At 37.7% G+C, this 15,838-nt stretch overlaps 1 protein-coding gene across 1 annotated transcript; it reads left to right on the plus strand.

Annotated features, from left to right (window-relative positions):
• The first annotated feature begins 963 nt into the window (after positions 1-963).
• LOC105051362 (M phase phosphoprotein 10) lies at positions 964-15,506 on the plus strand. The gene is made up of 13 exons (XM_010931755.4): positions 964-1,684; positions 2,829-2,884; positions 3,571-3,712; positions 3,813-3,923; positions 4,072-4,209; positions 8,874-8,942; positions 9,045-9,086; positions 9,217-9,285; positions 12,588-12,659; positions 12,745-12,798; positions 12,878-13,019; positions 14,812-14,862; positions 14,947-15,506. The coding sequence occupies exons 1-13, from the start codon at positions 1,007-1,009 to the stop codon at positions 14,961-14,963; spliced, it is 1,641 nt and encodes a 546-aa protein (XP_010930057.1). The 5' UTR covers positions 964-1,006; the 3' UTR covers positions 14,964-15,506.
• Positions 15,507-15,838: the final 332 nt, after the last annotated feature.

Consider the following 15,838-nt stretch of genomic DNA (forward strand, 5'->3'; position numbering starts at 1 on the left):
TAACGGGCATTTTTTTTTTGATTTTAAATAGTAAAATTTCAAGAGAACATCACTTTTATTCTCCCAACAGCCATATAATGGCTATATTTGAAGGTAGAAAGGTCATTTGGTAATTTACATAATTTTTTGATAATTTTTTTTTTAAAAGACCAATATACCCCCTATCAACGGTCATAAATGATTAGTTTGTGAAGATATTTAAGGAAGTATGATAATTTCTAACAACTATAAATAAAGATTTATTCTCACCATTTCCACTACACCAAATTCAATCCATTCTCTCAATCTTTTTTTACTCTCAATCTTCTTCTCTCTACAAGCTTTTCTTATTTACTTGCTCACAATCAATTTTGCTCAAGCGTGTTTGAATTCTCTTAAGGTTGAAGGACCGAGCTACTAGCATCGACTACCAAGCTCTCTCATTTTTTATCTTTGGTGAAGAGTACATTGTTCTCAACATAATCTTTTTATTTTTACTTCTTTTTATTAACATAAATGGATTCTTATTATGATAACAACCCTAGTATGACCCTCAATGAGGAGACGAACACTCTTGAAGAAACCACTAGTGCTCAAGTATGTAGAACTAAGAAGAAAACTAGTAAGGTATGGAGAGATTTTGATGAATCTACAAATTCCCAAGGTGAACCTACAAATTAAACATTAATCTTAAAAGTTAAAAATCTTATTTTTTAAAAAAATTAATATTAAATAAAAAATAAAAATGGGTCTGACGGGCTTAGCACGGCCCAGGCCCGCACTAGCCTAGATGCGCCCCGGGCCGGGCCTATAAATTTGGGCCTTGGGCCGGGCCTGGAAGGATATTTACTAAACGGGCCGGGCCTGGCCCGGCCCATTTATTTCTGGGCCTTCCTGTGCCCGGGACGGGCCCGGCCCGGCCCGTTGGCCAAGTCTGCAGCGCATGGCGACGTCACGAAGTTTAATTAGGTTTTACAAAGCTACCACAAATAGCCGAGCAGGGAAGCGGCGACGGAGAAGGAGAGAGATGGCAGCAGTGGAGGACGAAAAGAGAGGAGAGGAGGCGCTGGAGCGGCTGAAGGCGGCGGACCCGCCTCTATACCTCTCACCATCAACGGAGCTCTCCCAGGTCGCCCGCGCCGCCGCCCGCCACCTCTACTCCGCGCTCCTCCCCTTCTGCCCCAAAGCCCCCGTCGATCGGCTCATCGCCGATGATGGCTTTGACGCCGAACAGATCTGGTACCAGATCGACCTTCTCTCCCGCCCCCTCGTCTCCACTCTGCGACGCGAGGTGAGGAGGCTGGAGAGGGAACCTCCCGAAGTGCTTCTGCTCGCCGGAGGAAAGGCGGCGGCGGAGGCGGTGAAGGGAGGACATGGAGAGGAAGGTGAAGAGGAGGAGGAGGATGACGATGGGGAGGAAGATGAGGAGGAAGAAGACGCGGTTGCGGCGGAGGAGGAGGAGGAAGACGGACGGGAAGAGGAGGAGGACGAAGAAGAAGAAGGGGAAGGGAAGGGGCAAGGGGTGGAGGATCGTTTTCTTAAGATAAAGGAGTTGGAGGAATATTTGGAGAAGAACGAGGAAGAGGAGTATTGGCAACCGGAAAGGAGAAAAAGAAAACAAAAGAGGGATGAGGAAGAAGAAGAGGGAGATGAGGAAGAAGAAGAGGAGGAGAATGAGGAGGATGCAGATGAGGCTGATTTGGAGGTCAGATTTTCTTTCTTCCTGGCTTCAATTATTTAAAGTTTTGTGCTTTGGTTATATTTATTCTGGTCTTTTGAAGGAAAAGGGTTTTTTTTTTTTTTTTTACAGATATATGTAACTAGTAGCTTTTTACAGGAATATGTAACTAGCAGCTAGTATTTTGGTTAGGATAGTGTTCAGGGTGCCCAAGAAGCAAAGTGTATATTATAATTGTAATATTTTGTTTGTTAATTAGTAGAAGATAGGTAATGCAACGAAGAATGATGTCAGGTTTAATTCCTTGCTTCTTCTCTATGAAACGAAGCTGGCTGGGCTTTCCTTGTCCTTTTTGATACGAAGGCATGGGTGTAGCAATTAGGGGTATGATTATGCTTTATAGATTGTGCTGGATTTGCTTTCTTTGGAGAAACTTTAATTGGTTTGCAATAAACGTCAAAAGAGTTCTAGCTTATCAATATAGTGGATTCATCTGATAAGTTCTCTGTGCTGGTTAGGGTTTTTGGTAGAGGTTTTTGTTACTATAGAATGTTAGTTCGGTTGCTTTGATTATTTATTTGCCTTTTTTATATTTTTTTGATCGATGGCACATTGAAATATTAAATCTGACTTAATGGGTTTTGGAGCAATATGTTGATTGTTCTGGGAACTGTTTTCCTGTTCTTAAGAGACTGATTATTATGCTTTTAGTTGTAGGTGTAATCTAAAGAAATCAAATATGTATGGAGGGCAACTCCAATTGCATTATCAACCAGCCTTTGTGAGAGCCATGCATGAAATTGTCTCCATATTTGAGTTAGAGATTTGACATTAGAATGAAGTGCCTCTGCCTTTTACGTGGAATGTTAAGTGATGTCTGATTTCTTTCATGAAGAAAGGGAGGAGAATCCCCATATATTCTTCTTAGCCTTCAAGCCTTGTCCACTTATTGTGGAAGAATGTGATATGATTACATATGTACATCTAGTCTCTTTCCTCTTAGTATAACACTTATCATATAAGCTTAGTCTCTCATGTATCAAAAATGGTTTTCTTACTTGGTGAAATACCATGCTCATAAAAATTTTATACAACACATGCATTTATATATATACATGATGTATTTTTTTTATCTATTTTCTTTTTTTAATATTGATTATCTTATTTTTAGTTGGGAGATTTTGATGAAGATGGCGATGAAGAAACAGACTTATATGAAAATGCAAGGTGTGTCTTCCATCATGAATTCCATTTCATTGTATGTTATTCTTGAATAATTGTTTTCTTGCCTTGGTTATGTCCCAGTCTATTATTGGTATCATGCATCTATTCTGACAAATCCTGCTTACTTAGTATATTTGCCCACCATATATTTCAATAGTTCCTTTTTAGGAACTTGTTGTTTCTCAATGTAAAATGATGGCTGCATCTATTATCATAAATCACAATTTAATCATGTGTTTCAGTGTCATTTTAGGAATTATTTTCAAGAACTTCACTATATCTCAATCTATAGATATGTACCCATTAATGTCTCATTCCAATATTTATCTTAAGGTAAAATTTCTATAAAAGAACATTGCTTTATGTAACGAACAAAGCAGTCAAATATGCTGGGTGACCGTTACTTGTGGACTTCGTCCTATTTGCCAAGTGCCCAAATTTTTCTAATTTCAAAGAATTCTGCTTTCTGAAACCACACCTAAATGTTATCCCTGTTCTCATATTGCATCAACATGAGCACTCTGTCTGGCATGTACTGAAGGGTCCACTAACACAATCTTTTGGTATGGTCTATTGTACTAGCACTGCTTAATTTCAATGGTTAAATCAGCACTTCTATCGAAACTTTTATTCATATTAAAAAATGCTTTTGTCTACTTCTTGTTAATATGAAAAGAGGGTTTTTCTAGATATGAAGATTTTTTTGGAGGTAAGAAGAAAAGAGGATTAAACAAGAAAGATGGTGGCAGAAAGAGAGAAGATTCAGATGAAGATGACTTATCTGGTGGGTCAGAAGACCAGAAAATGGATGATGAAAATATTGATACTCTGGTATATTCTCTAATCTGGTTAATCCAACAGACCAGTTATCTCAGAATTATTTAGAAGCGACCTTGTCATAGCAACATTTCTTACTTTTCCCCTTCTACAGAATAAAAATAATCTTTCCACTCACGAGAAAGAGCTACAGCAAATTCGCTCTAAAATAGAGCAAATGGAGAAAGCAAATTTGGAACCCAAGTCATGGACAATGCAGGGAGAGGTACTCAATTAATTTTGTTTAATAAATTATGTAGCTTAATTAAGCAATCAATAATCACTTGCTATACCTCTGAGGATTCAAATGAATTGATAATTTTTTGTCATTTATGAAGTGCTACTTTGGTTAACTGTTCTTGGTTCTGTGTTAGGTTACTGCTGCCAAAAGGCCTATGAACAGTGCACTTGAGGTGGACCTAGATTTTGAGCATAATGTGAGACCTGCTCCAGTAATAACGGAAGAAGTCACAGCAACCCTTGAAGATCTGATCAGAAAAAGGATTATGGAGGTAATCCTGCCAGCAGTTCCTACATGGCATTGCCTCAGCATACTTGCTTCTTCTTAACACTAATACCATATTTGCTAAATTTATAGCTTGCTTACATCTCATGGTGATGGGATTGAGAAAGATAAGCTTGCAACCAAACATCTATGCTTCCTGTTTACTAGTTTTAGAAGATTTGCTTTAACCTGCATGGATTTGGAAAATATGATAGAAAACAAAGGCATTAAGTGTGAAATCTATTTAAAGCTTCTCTCTTAGTATATAATGCAACCAGATTTCTAATTCAACCAGAAAATGTAACATTGTTGTTTCTGGTAGTATTTTATGATTATTAAAGCTCGAGGCCAGGAAAGCATAGATAGTTAAAATTGCATGCTATGTCCTTATTGAATATGTTGTGCAGATACTGATATCATTAGATACTTTCTAGGACACACATATGATATTCACATTTACTGCCCCTTTTTTGAAAATAGTGCACTGGATACTTCCCTAATACCTTTGAAGGGAAGGACTTTCTTGTTTTTCCTTTCTAAAATGAATGTTAACTCTTTAATGGGAAGATGATTAATTTTAGAGTATGATGCTGATATTAGAGAATGAAGTATGTATTGGAGCAAGAGTCGCAATCTCTATACCAGATCTTGTATCGATACTATGTTGGTATGGTATCAGTTTACTTAGTACAGGGTCGGTTTGGCGTATTGATACTCAGTATGTTCCCCCCTCCCCCGCACTGAGTGTTGATTCTGTACCAATACAGGTATGGTATGCCTAGTACGGGGTGATATACACTGATACTACAAATCTTGGACTGGAATTATGGAATTAAGTAATGACTGAATGGTGAGTTTGATGAAGCTGATGCTATCATATCATGCATGGACTATGATAAGTTGATAGTCTATTATGCTTGGGTTTTTTTACATAAGTATTTGTCTTCATATCCTAGCGGTGTTGTATGCCATTTTTTTTTCCTGATTTGTTGTATTTGCATTATTTGTATGGAATCGATGTCTCATACCTATGTCATGCTTCATAGATCTGGGCTTATTTGGGTTCAAATAAAGGCCCAATAACATAAAACATATAAATATGGCTCATAAGCAAGAAATACAGCAGGTATTGGCATGTTACAGCAACAACTTGAGTAAGAATAATTCATTTTGTCACAATGTTGAGCTGGTATGCTTGAGCTTCAGAAACACTGCACCCACTATTGAAAGAGAGTTCATGAATGTGTGTGGTTTAGAGAAGGTTACCCCTTAGCATGTTATTAGGTTGTTCAAAACCATGTAGTCCAGTTGGTAGGAGACTACTAGAAACCATAGAAGAGTTGTCAGGGGTGAGACAATTGAGATACATGGACCTGTAGTAGAGCAGGTGATTTTAGTTGTTTGGGAGTTTGATTGATAATAAAAGAAATCTTTTCAAGGAGTAGTTTCTGATTAGATACAATGGAGAAGGGAAGATTTGCTAGCAAGCCAACTTGGATATTATCTGGTCGTACAGATGGGTGTTGGAGAGTTGGCAATGCTTAATATGTCTTATCTTCATAGTAAGCATGTGAGATTTGGGAGAAATTGATATTGTGATTACCAAAAAAAAAAAAAAAAGGCTCAGTCCAAATAATATTCATATAGAATCACAATTTTGCTGATTTTTTGAGTATTTTCACAGTCAACCAAGTTAAAAAAGGTCCTTAATATAGGGTGTTGTAATTAGCTAGTGATTGAAGTATCGAATTTGTGATTTAGAGCTGCCTTATCCTTTGGAAGAAGTAAAAAGTACTTGAATTTGTGACGTAGAATGTTGTCAAAAGTGGCCACCTAGGTACCTAGGTGGTCGCCTAGGTGCTTAATTTGCCTATCTGCCTACGCTGTTCTAGCTTAAACACAATGCATTAATGTTTTCTTTTCCTGTTTTTTTCCCCTACTCGAACCCCATATGGGAAAGGACAAAGGGCAGTAAAGGCAACTACCAGCCTGTAGCAACTAGTGTGCTGATCGAGGACTACTGGTAGGTCAGCTAGTAGCCATGAGTAGCAACAACAACCTGCACTGGCCAGCAGTAGTGCCAAGTTTGTGTATTTTTTTTCCTTTTTTATTCCCTAGATCAAACTTAATCTTCTTCATCTCCTCTCTAATTTTTCTTTCTCATTGTCTTCTATTTCTACCTGTTCTTCATATGGCCATTCTTTTCCTTTTTTCCCCAATTTTTCCCTTTTGTTCTGCTTGCCTTCTCCTCCTCCTCCACCTTGATGGTTGTCGGTGGCCTTGCAGTCTGCTGGCTATTGCTTCCTACTCTCCTTCTGCTCCTCCACCTTGATGGTTGTTGGTGGCTTTGCAGTTCTGCTGGGTGTTGCTTCCCACCTTCCTCCTCTTGCTTCTTGCTAGTTTGTTGGCTCTGTTCTGAATCCTTCTGGCTATCATAATGGCAGCAATGCTGCTGCTGCTCTCTTCTTGTGTTTTTTGGTCTTTGAACTTCTTAAGTATAAAAAATAGGTTTCATGATGCCAGTATTAGTGAAGAAAGAGTATATATGTGTGTGCATGTGCACATGCTTATCTATACACATGATTAAAGATATTTACAATAAAAGCTTGGGCTTTCCTCCTAGGCAGCTGCCTAAGCACCTGAGTAATATAGGGGGTCTACCTCTTGGCCTCGCCTCACCAAGTTATAGTTGCAGTGGCCAACCTATCCATGATTGCAAATCCTTTCTCACTGGTAGAACTCAGAAATTAAACACCCTGCACTTAGTTTCATTAGGTTTTCTAATTGGCCATTTTTACTAATGATCACCGACTTATGTGATAAAATTGATTTGGAAATCATGGGTCTTTTATAAACCTAGTTCTGATTGGCTGTCTTGGTAGAAACCCTCACCTATGATGTTCTTATAAAGTACAGATGGCTACTAGAAGGGAATCCCTGAGGTGCTAGGAGGAGGAACAAATGTTTAGCTTCATTTTGAGGTGGTTATTAGAGAAGGAATGGATGGCAATTGGTATTCATCGGATGGTAATGGAAATCCATAAATGTATGTTTGACAAAATTTGCTATGTGCAGGGAGGGAAAATATAGGAGCAGCTTGTTTTGTTTTCCACATGGAATAGTTGATTCAAAGGGTTCTCTTTACTTGTTTCAATATATAGGAGATGGTGGGCTTGGCATGGATTTGGTGGGTTTTTGGCCTAATGGGTCAACCGGATGATGTGTGTTGGTGAGAATGGTGACATTAAATAAGCTTCCATGCCAGCCTTCCCCTTCTTCTTCTTCTTTTATAAATGTTGGCGTAGCTTTTCTGCATTGTCATGCTGATGTGACACTAAACAGTTTACATATGATTAGGAACATTGGAACCATTGATATTCATTCTTTTTTTTTTTTTTTTTTTTTGTTGTCATATCTCTTCTTTTTCTGAATGAAACCAGAACAATACTTTTTTGTTACCACAAGATGTATTGGCTGCTGTGGATCATTTAATCGGAATGAAATTTGGAATGGGTACGCTTGACGATTTGATTCATTTGTACCATTTTTGGAATTCAGTCTGTAGCAGACCTATTATGGCCTATGGGATCAATTCAGATTGACTCCTTTTCATTTAGAACATGTAGTTTGAGGAATAATATGTGGAGCAATCAAGCACAAGTTAATGCAGACTCCTCAAAATTTGTTAACTTCAACTTCATTAACAACCACTTATGAATCATTTTTTGGCTTGCACCTGTTATTTTAAGTTTTTTGATTGAATTAATCCATTGAGACAAATTGTCCATGGGTGAAAATTGAGTTATTTGGGTCCTGGAGGATTGATGGGGCAAACTGCTAGTTTTCATATACGAGATATTCATCCTAGCTACTATCGATGTATTTGTCCAATTGACATGTCCGAAGGAACCAATGTTGGACTTATTTAATCCTTAGCTATTTATGTGAGGATTGGTCACTGGGGATCTATGGAGAGTCCGTTTTATGAAATATTGCCAAGATCAAAAGAGGCACATGTGGTTTATTTATCACCAAATAGCAATGAATGTTATATTGGTAGCAGCAGGAAATTCTTTAGCCCATGAATATTATATTGGTAGCAGCAGGAAATTCTTTGGCCCTGAATACCCCATCATCCATTGTAAAACAATCTATTCTGTCCTTTAAATTCCAATAAGGGTATCTTGCTTTCTCTTGCGGCCCTCTCACCTTCCTAGTCAAAAATTTTCTCCAAGAACTGTTGCATAGCAAATACTCATCACCCAGTGTTATTCAATCAACCAGTTACATGCAAAGATGAATCGCCACATATAAAACAACATTTGCTTGCAGCCACTACCCTTTTTTTTATTATTTTTTATGAAACCACCTCTTTTCCCTTTGTTTAGAGAAAGGAGTACTTAAAGTAATGCATTTACTTCTTTGCTTGAGTTCACCATCCTAATTGCTTTTGCTAATTATCATCCTTCATGGGAGTAAAAGGTGACAATTTTGAAACTGAAAAAAGCCAGCAGATATAACTAACTCTAATGTTTGGGTGATTGCATCAACATTATTTGCCATCTAATTAGTTTTCAATCTTGAGATGGAAGCCATTTTGGTAGGGCAGTATTTGTCTTTTCTTCTTATATCTTTTCTAAGTCAGTTATATTCTTCTATGGTTTTGTACAGGGACATTTTGATGATGTTCAAAGAGCTCCTGTTTTACCATCTAAAGCACCAAAAGAATACAAAGAACTGGTATGAAGTGATTTGACTGAAAGCATGAAGGAAAATGATACCTTGTTTTGTCTTTGCAAGTTTTGAGCTGTTTTACTGAACATTTTATATGTATATCAACAGGATGAAAATAAGAGCAAGAAGGGTCTTGCTGAAATATATGAGGTTCGTAGCTTTTGATATTTCACATTTTCTTTCACTGCATCAGAACTGAGAATATGGATTGCAACATTTGACAAACACAAATGATTAGAGTATGCACGATATTTATTGGTATTTTCATGACCGTATACAGGAAGAGTATGCACAGAAGACAGGTCTAGCTCCTCAGCCTCTTTCGGTTTCGGATGAACAGAAGAAGGAGGTATGATTTTAATTGATCATTTATCAGTGTTCTTTTTCAAAATATACTGGTGACTTTTTTTTGTGGATCTCTAAAAGAGCTGTAAGCATACCCTAGGATTTCCTATTTTTGCTATAATTAGGGTAATAGAGCTGTTTATGTTTTGGATCTTTGGCTTCTAAATTGGTGCCACAAGGATATTGCAGTTCCTGCATTAAACATTCCCGTCTTTCTTCTTCATTGTGATATTTGCCAAAATTAAGGTATTTTTGCCAGGTATTTACTTGGTTGCATGTGCATAAATTGCGTAACCTGTAAGTTTGGTCTTTCTACCAGCAAGTGACCATCTAACATTGATTGTATGGTCCACTGTAGCACTACATTTCAGTGGCTAAAATTTGGCACCAACCTTAAAGCCTGGTCAAGTGACAATTGTATAGCATCCTAAATACTTTTCCGGTACTTTGATCCATAAAATCGAAGTCATATAGGTGGAACAAACTTTGGTTTGGCTTCATTGCGATATCTTGTCCTTTGTTTAGTGTTTTGGATCATTTCTAGGGCTGAATGAAAATACATAAACTACTTTTGGCATTGGTTATATTGACCCTTGTATGTTCAAAGTAAGAATGCAGGCTTCAATCTTAATAGTTTTTCACCTCTCTGGATGTTAGTGAAGAATTCTTTTGTTGCTAAAGGTCTTATAGCATGATGTCTTTGGTAAACTCGAACTTCCTGTAATAAGATAAGATGGGGGAAATAAAAGGATTATGATATGTGTGTATGTGTATCTATCTATCTATCCATCTATAAAATTCAAACATCCAGTCTGAACATAATGTGGTTCTAGGTGAAGAGAGGACCTTTTGAAGGTTTTAGTTGTGGGTGCCCAAGTTTTAGATCCCATGGGACAAAGGTGTCCTGATTTTTTCATAGAATGGGACGCCTCGCTGTCCCATTTTAGCCTGACAGCAGTCACGATCATGCATCCTAATGGATATCCTCCATCTTTCTCTTCTTCTTTTCTTTCTTTCTTTCTTTTTCTCTTTTTTTCTTTTCTTTTCTTTTTCTCTACTTTCCTTTCTTTTCTTTTCTTTTTCTTCTCCCTTCTTTTTTTTTTCATTTTTTTCTTTTTTCCTTTTATTTTTTTCTTTTCTTCATCTTTCTTTTATTTGCTTCTTTCCTCTTTTTTCTTCTCTCCCTGCAAGGATGGGTTGCGAAGTCTCGAGCCCATCCCAGTCTCATTTTCTCACAGGAATGGGATAGGATGGCTGGAGTGTCCTCCATCCCGTCAGGACAAAAAAACCTTGATAGGTGCAACATCAAATCTAGAGTTATCTTAGTTTTTTTTGTTAAAATTAGTGACGAGTAACAATAGGTAGTAAAATTAAAAACAAGATAAGAGTATGAAGGAGAGAGATATAAGAGAGGAGGAAGAAGTGATTTTGTAGGAGACGGGCAAAAGGTAAGAAAAGAGATCGAATGTATAGGGCTGATGTCCCTTATTTATTTTTTCTCTTTTTTCCTATCATTTCTTTGTTGCCTTTTCTTTATCCTAAACCAAAGCCACATAACTTATGACCAACCAGACTTGCACCATTTTTATGGTATTGGCATCTCTAATTTACTCCCACTATGGCTTGTACAGGCTTGTATATATTAGATAAAAATAAAGAAATACAAAAAAGGATGGCCTAGTATATGAGGCTCTTGCCATTGAGGGGTTTGTGGAGAGTCAGATGTGCATAGCCTCAAGGATTCAGATCCTAGCGGGACATCCCGTGGGACATTGGGAGATGGGTGCAACATCAAATCTAGAGTTATCTTAGTTTTTTGTTAAAATCAGTGATGAGTAACAACAGATGGTAAACTTAAAAACAAGGTAAGAGTATGAAGGAGAGAGATATAAGAGAGGAGGAAGAAGAGATTGTAGGAGATGGGCAAAAGGTAAGAAAAGAGATCAAATGTATAGGGCTGATGTTCCTTATTTATTTTTTCTCTTTTCTCCTCCTATCATTTCTCTGTTTTTTTTCTTTATCCTAAACCAAAGCCACATAACTTATGACCAACCAGACTTGCGCCATTATTATGGTATTGGTGGCATCACTAATTTACTCCCACTACGGCTTGTACAGGCTTTGCATGTATTAGATAAAAATAAAGAAATACAAAAAAGGATGGCCTAGTATATGAGGCTCCTGCCATTGGGGGGTTTGTGGAGAGTCAGATGTGCATAGCCTCAAGCATTCAGGTCCCAGCAGGATATCCCGCGGGTCATCGGGACGAGGTAGCATCTCATATATCGGGATAGGGCCATCCCGTTGGCGTCCCAGCGTTTCGGTAAGGATGTTTTGGGATATCTTCTATTCCAAGTGTCGGGACGGGGCAGGACGGCGGCACATCTGGTTTTATGGGAAAATCGAGATAGTCCCATCTCACAGGATTTAAAACGTTCCATAGCCTTACCCCCACATGTGGAGAGGTGGTTTTCATATTTCGAACCTGTGACCTCTAGGTCGTGATGGAGCAGCCTTACTACCATGCCAAGGCTCAACCTCTATAAAATAAAAAATAATGAAATACAAATCAAATCATATCAAGGGAAACAAAATGAGAAAAATCTGATTTTGAGTCCTCACTTTTATTACATTTTTTAATGAAATCTGAATTTATAAATAACTACATATGAAACTAAAAAGTTTAATATTGAAGCCAGAATAAATCCTGATCATAGGCTTTTCTAGATCTGGATTTATGGGCTGCGATAAAGCTTTGGGTGAACTGGCTCTACCGTCCAAGGCTTTTTATAGATTGCACCAGTATGTAACATAATGACAACTGTCAAATTTTGGTGTTTATTAACTGAATTGTGGCAATATTTCATTTGAATTGTGGCTTTAGATATGGGGTTGTTTATTAACTGAATAATATTTCTCTTATTTTAGAGTACTTGACCTGTTCTATTTCCTGCTTATACCAATTGCTTCAAGCCCACATCCGATTTGGAAGTAATACATGTACTAAATTTTCACGAAAGCTGAGTTATTGTAAATTCTGTATCTTTGAATTTATTTAATGTTCATGGAATACCTTTGTGTACTTATTTTTGTTTTCAAGGACTGTATGACAGCCTTGCAAGTTTCTTACGGCATTTTGCATCTGTATGTATAAGTTGTTGTAACTGGATAAAATCTTATCCCTCGTATATATGAATGTAAGTTGCTGATTGATGTGAAGGGAAAAAAATGAATGCAATACAGATTATTCTTCTTTATTCTGATCAAGTAAAAGTTGCCTCACATTATTTATCTTTTCTTTCTTAGGCAAGTATTCTATTTAAGAAGCTTTGTTTGAAGTTGGACGCACTGTCACATTTTAACTTTGCCCCAAAACCGGTAAGCAAACTATCAAGTTTGTTTTGATATAATTTGTAGAATTTCAAAGTTTAATCTCAATGGATATGATGCACTTCCTTTACAGGTTATTGAGGACATGTCTGTACAAGCAAATGTGCCTGCTCTAGCAATGGAAGAGGTATTTAAACTTCTGGAATTGTAAAAACCAATAAACTTGAAATTGAATGGAATGAAAAGAAAATGAATGCCTATTGCAGATTGCACCTTTGGCAGTCTCAGATGCGGCCATGCTTGCTCCTGAAGAAATATTTGAAGGAAAAGGTGACATCAAGGAAGAGGTAGAGCTAACACAAGCGGACCGAAAGAGAAGGAGAGCTAACAAGAAAAGAAAATTCAAAGGTACTTTGTTTCCACTTCTAACCCTTCCCTTTCTACATGTTTCTTTACATGCATTTTGAACTTTCTACTAACCATATCAACCTTTGATATAGCTGTATTGCATACTAGGCCTATATTATTTCAGAAAACGAGCTATATTGTGTACTCTGTAAGATTGCTTTATATTACAGCTTTTGTAAACTTGCAAGCATCAGAATTGATTATTCTAGTTCAAATCGATGACAGCATGGGGAAATTCCTATGTATTCAATTCATGCATTTGTAACCTAAGATTTAGTGTGGGAGATTTTTGAATTTGTTTGGACTTATATATCTGTTGATTTGTTTTACCCTGTATGCTAATTTAGTTGTGCTAAACTAAGCTTTCATGTGCTTGCAAGCACATGCTATATTTTGTTATTTCACAGTTAACTAGAAGTATTATGAGGTGGAAAAGTGATCAGTGATATCATACTTACATAGATACATGTGTACATATTCTATTCAATTGGCTTTTAATATAGTTGTGGTATTCTAAACCATTTGAGCTGGACCAAGCCACTGTGGCATCTAAGTCATGGGTTCCCATTTCAACCGTGGCTTGGCTGTGGCTCAACCAGCCAACACACCCACGTTTCCGCTGCTCTTCACCAACCATGGACCATCTTTTTTGTGCCTCCCTCCGCCCACTTCCCTTCGGAAGTCTATCGTTATTTTGTCTCTTCCCTTCTCTCTCTCTTCGCCCCCCTTATTCCCCCCCCCTCCCCTCAATATTATTTCAGATCCTATAGCCATACCAGTAAAAAAAGAGGAAAAGGTCTTGATTTATCTCTCAACATCTGCTGGCACATTTGTCCCCTCAAGATCCAGCCACCTTACCATCAAGCCCATGGGATTTGGTGGCCCTGTGATATCCAATCACCTCTGGTTCCATCCATGCTAGATCCAGCTTCCTTTTTCCCTGACAAGATCCAGCCATCTGGACTACCATGATATCTAGTTGCCTCCACCTATGTCTCCATGATTGTCTCTCCTTATGTGAGAGGAAAGAAAACTTTTCCCCTTTATTGATCTAAACAAATCAAACCTAATCCAACCTGGCACTTTAGATGGTCAAACTGTTCGGGATTTTGGGTTGTAGAGTTTTTATGTTCAGGTTTTGATGAACCAAACCTGCAATTACTGGCAGCTAATGGGTCAAACTTAGCCGTGTGCAATTAGGTTTAAAAATGATTGTCATTTTTTGTTTTCGTTTCTTGAGATACAGGTGGTAAGTAATATAAGAGGGTAGGTTTGCTGCACTTTCAGTGGATGAAACCTATTTTTATTATTACAAATCTACTTTATTAAAAAAACGAAGAATTCTTACAAATTCTATTGTTTTAAAATCGAAATACATGAGAGGTCATAAATCCTTGCTGTATGCGAGCCACTCAGATTTGAAAAAAAATTCTATCAGTTACCACTCTGAGAGCATACATAGGGTTCACAACAGAACTTAGGGTTCAGAACAGAATCTCTGACCTTCTCAAAAGCAAGAAAAGCCTTCATCGCAGCAGCAGGCAAGATTGATTATGAGAAATCATTTAAAGTCATGTGAAGCCTCTATCTATAGGGGCGCTATTTGTGTCTATGAGTCTTTAGAGCCAGAATGGATGGCTGGTATTTACATTGAATTTGCTTCTTTATATGAAATTAGCAGAAGGGGTGATCTTCCTTGACATTATATTTTATTATTATAATGTTTACATCATCTACATAATTTCAGCTGATATCCATTGTTTTATCACACTAACATTCTGCATTCTGGCAGCTGAGATGACTAAAAGAGCACGTCAAAGTGTAGACCCCAGTCATCCCAGTGGTAAGAATGTCCATAGTGCCACCAGCAATCTCTTTTATACATTCATTCGGTTTCACCTGAGATATCTTTTAAAACAAAATGCAGGCAAGCAAGATTCATGAGCCGTGACACCTCTGGGAAACAAACCTCATTAGAAACATAGGATTGATTAATGACTGCACTATGTTGCATTATTGTGCTTTAGGCCGTCCAGGCCTTCTTTTAAAAAGCTTGCAATCAGGACGCCTTCAGAGCCTCCACCTCGTAAACACAGCAAATCAATGCCTGTCCGTGTCAAGAGTTGAGGCATGAGTTTGTATTTATTGTCAAATGTGCTTGGAGAGATACGGAGTTTGCCCAAAGAAGAGGCCAAGTCATCAGCTACCTTGTGCCTTTTGCTCGCAAGCCTTCCAAGGAAGAACAAAAAAAAAAACAGCCGCAATTTATTCTTCTACTCTCAGCATACTTGCAGTTTTGTTTCCTGAAGATGTTCAAGATCATGACTTCTGATTCATAGATTTATAATATAAAATTTTGAATATTTTTGGAGCATGAAGAATCCTGTTTCAAGTAGGCCCCAAGTGAATAAACACTTTGTATACCTTTGTCGATCTGATAGTAACTTGTGCATGATTATACTTACAGAATGTATGATTATTACGCAAGTAAGTTGTTGAATGTCCACTTTGAGGACAACATTTACCTTTATTTCTGACGGTCCTACGAGCCTCGAGTGGGGCTGATACGAAACTAATGCACATAATCGACTTCGTAACCTTCCTTTCGGGATGACACAACACTGCCTGCAAAGTAAACTACGCATTAGCCATGCGCCTTCTGCTGAGCCTGGGTCTGTTGGTGTTGTTTGGGTCCTAAAATCTCTATCATATCCATGACCAGTTAGCAACTTCTTGGAGTCTGTTTTATGAACCAAATATTCTTATTTAGGGGTATTTCTAATGTTATACTATGTTTCTCCACATCCTACCTTACAAAC

Source organism: Elaeis guineensis, chromosome 9 (genome assembly GCF_000442705.2).
Source record: "Elaeis guineensis isolate ETL-2024a chromosome 9, EG11, whole genome shotgun sequence".
NCBI lineage: Eukaryota > Viridiplantae > Streptophyta > Magnoliopsida > Arecales > Arecaceae > Elaeis > Elaeis guineensis.